This window comes from Tiliqua scincoides, chromosome 4 (assembly GCF_035046505.1).
Source record: "Tiliqua scincoides isolate rTilSci1 chromosome 4, rTilSci1.hap2, whole genome shotgun sequence".
Classification (NCBI taxonomy): Eukaryota; Metazoa; Chordata; class Lepidosauria; order Squamata; family Scincidae; genus Tiliqua; species Tiliqua scincoides.
In genome coordinates, this window is record NC_089824.1 from 219,616,126 (window position 1) to 219,622,125 (window position 6,000).

The 6,000-nt window shown below is 50.0% G+C and overlaps 1 protein-coding gene across 1 annotated transcript in view; it reads right to left on the reverse strand.

Moving 5' to 3' along the window:
• PRPF6 (pre-mRNA processing factor 6) overlaps positions 1–2,038 on the reverse strand; it is a 37,275-nt gene extending 35,237 nt beyond the window's left edge. Inside the window, exon 1 of the mRNA XM_066624358.1 lies at positions 1,831–2,038. Coding sequence (XP_066480455.1) covers positions 1,831–2,006 — 176 coding nt within the window. The 5' untranslated portion in view covers positions 2,007–2,038. The remainder of the gene's footprint in view (positions 1–1,830) is intronic.
• Positions 2,039–6,000: the final 3,962 nt, after the last annotated feature.

Sequence of the window (6,000 nt, forward strand, 5' to 3'; positions counted from 1 at the left end):
TTATTTCCAACCTTTTCTCCAAGGAACTCGGGATGGTTCACATGGTTCTTCCCCCATTCCTTTTTATTCCAAAGGGGCTGCTGTTAACACATAAAAAATTGTGTAGTGAACAAGTCTCACTACAGCACATATCTTGAAAACATGTTTGGGGTGCATGTGTGTGCAGGAGAAAAGCACTCTGCTTATGCTCCCAGATTCGCTGTTGCTGTTTTTAAACTTCTTGCAGACAGAAGGCAAAGGTACTCTACCCTGGATGGCGGGCTTAAGGGAGGGACACCGTTATTGTTGGCAATGTTTTTACTACTATTGTTTTGCTTTTTGAATATTATGATGTTATAAGTGCACAAAAGTATTACTCAATGTTTGTCCTCTGCTGTACCACTTCACATAGTACCATATAATTGAAGTACCACAGGAAGTAACTAGTGGTAACATCATTGCCAGTTACTTCTGGGTTGGGAGCCAGATGCGATGTGACAAACACCAGTAAGAGGCTCGGGGTGGATGGGTGCTTTGGAGCAATGCTTTGGAGCCTCCTACCGCTGTTTGTTGTGTCACGTTCCTGGTCTTGGTGCTAAGTGGCAGGGGTCCTATGAGTACCTCTAGTGGTACCTGTACCACTGGTTCAGAAACATCGCTGTACAGTACTCCCACTTGAGAATCTCAGTTCAAAAACAGCTCTGACCAGTAGTTTCCAACTTTTTAACAACAGGACCCACCTAAAAAAAAGGTTGACCAACGTGGCTATAAACTGTCCCCCCACAGTGCTCCCCCCAAGTAGCAGATTGTTTGAACTTGACATGCACAGTCTAATTGTCTTGTCTAGTCATAGGCTAGTCCAGGGGTGTCCAAACTTTTTGGCAGGAGGGCCACATCATCTCTCTCACTGTGTCGGGGGTCAGAAATAAAATTGAAATAAACTCACATCAATGAATATATTACAGATGGAACATATGAATGAATGAAGGTCTTGCAGCAGCTCAAGGCCTATAAAAGGCCTTGCACAAAGCAAGACCAGCCTTTCCTTTGCTGCTGCATTACAGACGTCAAACAGCAAGCTGCCCTCATCCCACAGCTCAGGCGAAAGGTCGAACAGTCACCCTCATGCAGCTGTGTCAGGCCAGCGCGGGCTCCAGCAAGTCTCTGGAGGGCCCACTAGAGACCGGGGGCTCCCTGTGGGCCGGCTCAGGAGTCCCCGAAGGCTGCAAATGGCCCCCGGGCTGGGCTTTGGGCACCCGAGGCAAGTCCAATTGTCCGTTTCGTGACCCATGAAGAACTTGGATTGGGACCCTGGTGAGCCACAAAGCCACAGTTGGGGAATATATAAATTTAAAAGATAAAATAACCAGAAGCGTGTGGGCTGCAGATGCCTTTTAACTCTCTCTCCCCCATCTCAGGAAGGAGGAAACTCTGCACACGCTCAGAGGCACTGTGGCCGATTTTGTGGGGGAAAGGGACCACCCTGTTTGTGCTGGGGGGCTGCACACACCCCTCCTGGCCAGGAACCTGTGTTGGCGCTCCCTCCACGCACCTGTGGAGGCTCCACCTGCACACACTTACCTGGGAGTAGGACCAACTGACCTTAACGGGGCTTACTTGTGAGTAGCCCCACAAGGGCTGGGCTGCAAGGCCCGTGGGGCGGCGACCCTGCGCATTCCCTGAGAGGAAGCCCACGGGAGCTACTTGCTCCGGCTACGTCCTGTGGCGGGGAGTCCCACAGGCGCGTGCAGTGGCGGGGAGTCCCACAGGCCCCGGGAGGGAGTGGGCGGGGCTCCAGGGGAGGGAGGGAGGGAGTGGGCGGGGCTCCAGGGGGCCAGGCCGCTCGCTCACCCGCGGCCCAGGCCGGGCACGTAGCCGAGCGGCGCGGGCATGCCGAGGAAGGGCTTCTTCTTCCTGTTCAGGGTGCCGGTCAGGGAAGCCGTCAGGCCCGCCGCGTTCGAGCCGCCCGGCGCCGCGGCGCCGCCGCCCGACGAGGAGGACGAGGCAGGAGCGGCGGTGGCGGCCATTTCGGCGGATGAGGGACTCCTCAGCGCTCGCCCCTCCCCCACTCCGGGCGTGACGTCAGCGCCGGGGGCGGGGCTTCCGGGCCGGCTCTGCTCAGCGCCCTGACGTCATGACTGGCGGGGAGGGGCGTCTCCCTCTGAGGCGCCCGAGGCGGGGCCAGGCCAGGCCTGGGGGGACGCTCGCACGTTTGCCCCGCTTGCTTGCAGAGGGCCCCGTCCTCGCCACGCTTACCCGGGAGTAAGCCCCATAGACTGCAGTGGGGCTTCCTTCGGAGGAGACCTGCGCAGGAGGGGCTGCCATCCCGTCCACACTTACCTGGGAGCGGTGGCGTAGCTGGAGGGGGGGCGGAGCACTCAGGTGGCAGCGAGGTGGGCAAGCGCCCCCTCCCTGCTGGATCAGGCCACAGCCCCACCTAGTCCAGCTTCCTGAATCTCACATCGGCCCACCAAATGCCCCAGGGAGCACGCCTGATGACAAGAGACCTGCATCCTGGTGCCCTCCCCTGCATCTGGCATTCTGACATAACCCATTTCTAAAATCAGGAGGTTGCGCATACACATCATGGCTTGTACCCCATAATGGATTTTTCCTCCAGAAACTTGTCCAATCCCCTTTTAAAGGCGTCTAGGCTAGACGCCAGCACCACATCCTGTGGCAAGGAGTTCCACAGACCAGCCACACGCTGAGTTCTGCGACACAAAGATTTCGAGCCACCCTTTCTTGGGATCAACCCAAATGACCTCAAAAGACCAGCAGCAAACTTTGGGGTTTTTCAAAGCTCCTCAGTTGGATGGTCAGAAAAGGAAGAGGGGGGGCTGGTCCTGGGGAAAGGCTCCTCTGCCTTCCTGACAGCTGGGGAGGAAAGCCTGGGTTGAAATGGCAGCCACTGGAGCCTGGTGGAAATTAAGGACCCTGTGGGGTCTTATCCACACCCCAGGTGCAGAAAGAGACTGAGAAGGAAGTGCAGAAGGGCTGCTGTGAGATACAGGAAGCTGGACTAGATGGGCCTATGGCCTGATCCAGCAGGGCTCTTCTTCTGTCCTTATGTTCTTAACACAGTTATAGAAGTGAACCCAGCACACGAGTCCTATTCTTCACCCTGTTCCTATGGCTCATAGCATAGCTCAGACTGTAAAAGCGACCCCCCCCCCCATATCCCCCCTTGTGAGATGAACATGTCATACTTTATGAAGGACATCACAGAACCTACAGAAAAATAGAGCGGGACTCTCTACAAAAAGTCAGACAGTTGCCAGAAGCTCGGTTTGATTTTCCACCAGATGGAGTACTAAACACATATTGTTGGAAAGATTTTCGGATTCTTTTCACTGACGCAATGCCAAACAGTCACAGACCTTTTAAAAGGGTTTGGAGGCTTTATTTCTACAATAGTAAGTGAATTACACAAGCCAATTGTTTCAGTTTGGATAGAAATGTTCACTCTAGTTTCCCAGCCTGTTTCTCAAAGAACCACTCCCAGAAAACCACATTAAATAAAGTGAGATAAACAAGTTACCCATGTGGCACTGTATGTCATTTCCACTTCTTTATTGGGCCTATTATGACAGGTTTGGTGCATGGTCCGGGCTCTAATTAGGCAGTCATACTGCCCTGCATCCCAAAATATTCCTGGCCCACAACTTTGGTTATACAAGATCCTGGAATCTTCCATTTGGGAAAGTTATGATCTACATGATCTCTTTAGGTCACTTTGCCATAATGACCTGTTTTTGAGGGGAACAACAGTCATTCTCTTGGCTCCAATTTCAGTTATTTTTCTCAAACTGGAAAAGATAATTTAACCATTTCTCCCTATCAATATAGAGCTGTCCCCAGTGCCTAATCTTTCCATAGGTGTCTGGAGGTCACAAAAGATGCTCAGAGTTCCTTTTTGGATACTCTCGCTTAGTATTCTGGTTCAGTTTCCTGAGTGAAGGCTTCATATTCTTTTTTTTCTGTTTCTTTTTTCTTCTTTTAAAAACCTCTGGCCGAAAATTAATTCAGCCCTCAAGGGGATGAGTTCTTCACAGCTTGAGTAAAATCCTATATGCTTTTCAACCAAGCAATCTTAGCCTAGCTTTGTACAGCGGCTGCTTTGGATTCTCTTCTAAGGAACCTTTATGAAAAAATCAATATCATATTTTAGTTCCTTCTAAATTTAATCTATGCGGGTGAACATTTTTCGGTATTGGTTATTTAAGAAATAATATCCATAGCTAAGGTGTATGCAGAGCAATAAAACCAACCCTGTTCTTCATTAAATGCTAGAGCAAAAGTGTTTAATCTGACTGAAAACTCCATTTATATGTTTGCTCTGGTGCCGTGAAAATTGATGTTATTGTAGGATGAGAGAGTAATTTCATGGATATACTCCTGTTTCAAGAAAGATTTCTGCTGCCCTCCTTGTGCTAGTCTTTTTCTTTCCTCTGGAAGTTAGATCTAGTTCAGGGGTGTCAAACTTGGGGTGTCATACAGTGGGCCAAATAGCATTCATGGCACCTGCTGAGGACTGGAAGTGATGTCATTAAGCAATGTCATTAAGTGATGACCAGAAGTAAGCATTTTTTTCTGATGTAGGAACTCATTAGCTCCAAAAACAGAAGAGAAAATATGCAAATCCTTGATCATATTTCAAGGTACGAGAGAGCCCAAAGATCATGTGGGCTGCCCTTTTAGCAGTGCTGCTTTTGCCAAGGTGTCACTTCACAGCTGTGTGGCTGAGATGTGCTCTGCAAAGGAATGCCTCAGCAGAAATTGCACAGCTGAAAGGATGGTGCTGGAGAGCCTGCCCCTTCAGCAGTGACACCTCAGCATTGCTGAAAGGGTGATCTGCATGAAAATTGGGACCTCCCATTGCTGCCCTTTAAGCATTACTGCTTCTGCCAAAGCATCACTTTGCAGCTAAGCACCTTGAGAACAGCTGGTGGTGGTGCTGTGAGGCCCATACCTTTGATCTTGTTTATCTTCTGTGTTTTTACCTGTTCTGAGAGTTTTTAAAAATGTACATAATGTGTAGTCCACTTTTAAACTCACATAGGGCCCAATCCTGTTCAGTGAGCACCAGCTCACTACCAGTGTGCACTATCGCAAACATGCCATAAGGCACATTTGTGTACCCTAGCACCAGTGCTCTGCCAGTGCTAGCCCAGTGCTGGCCAGCACTGGGCTAGCACCGGTGGAGCACCGAGCAGCAGAGAGGTAGGTGGGGGTGTGGGGGGAGACAGGGAAGAAGAGTTCCAGGGCAGGGGAGGTGGAGGGGGGGAGGTGTGCAGGGGGAGGGAATGGGGCGGGACCGGTAGAGCTTTGCTTTGACAAGTTGCACCTGCTGAAATTCCCTCCTCTACACAATGGTTATAGGTCCAGGAGCCCTAAAGCTGAAAAGTTGGCCACCCCTGCCTTAGTTCCTTGTATCCATAATGCCCATTATAAGACCCTGCTTTGCAAGATGGTTGCAAGGATGAGTGGGCTACAGACTAGCAAATGCTTTGTACCATGCAATATAAGTTAACAATAACTTGTTATGAATAAAGGGTGCAACAATCCACATAAAATCTGTAGTCAAATCTGACTGGTAACTTGCAGTTGGGTTCCTTCGTAGGTTAGGAAGTAGATTTTGCACCCTAATTGGCTGCTAAGTTTTGCCCACATCACAGAACTTGCACCCCAATAAACTCTGAATTGAAAGGGGAGACATGCCATGTGGACATCAAAGGAGGTTTCAATGTCACTGGTAATGAGCTGGTGTTCAGGACTCTGAGTGGTTCTGAGAATTTGTTTGTTCTCAGCTGTAATCAGTTACATTCTTATTCATTGTTATTCAATGGGAGCTGGCTGAGTGCCTGGGACTTTCCAGCCAATGTGTTAAGACCTGGAACATCAAGCAACAAGTGACAGTCTCCCCTCCAGTGTTGAGGAGAGAAATAGGAAGCGGACAGAGCACAGTGAGGTTTTCAACTGAACAGTTTCCCCTAGGAAAGTAATGCAGTCGGACTGTTA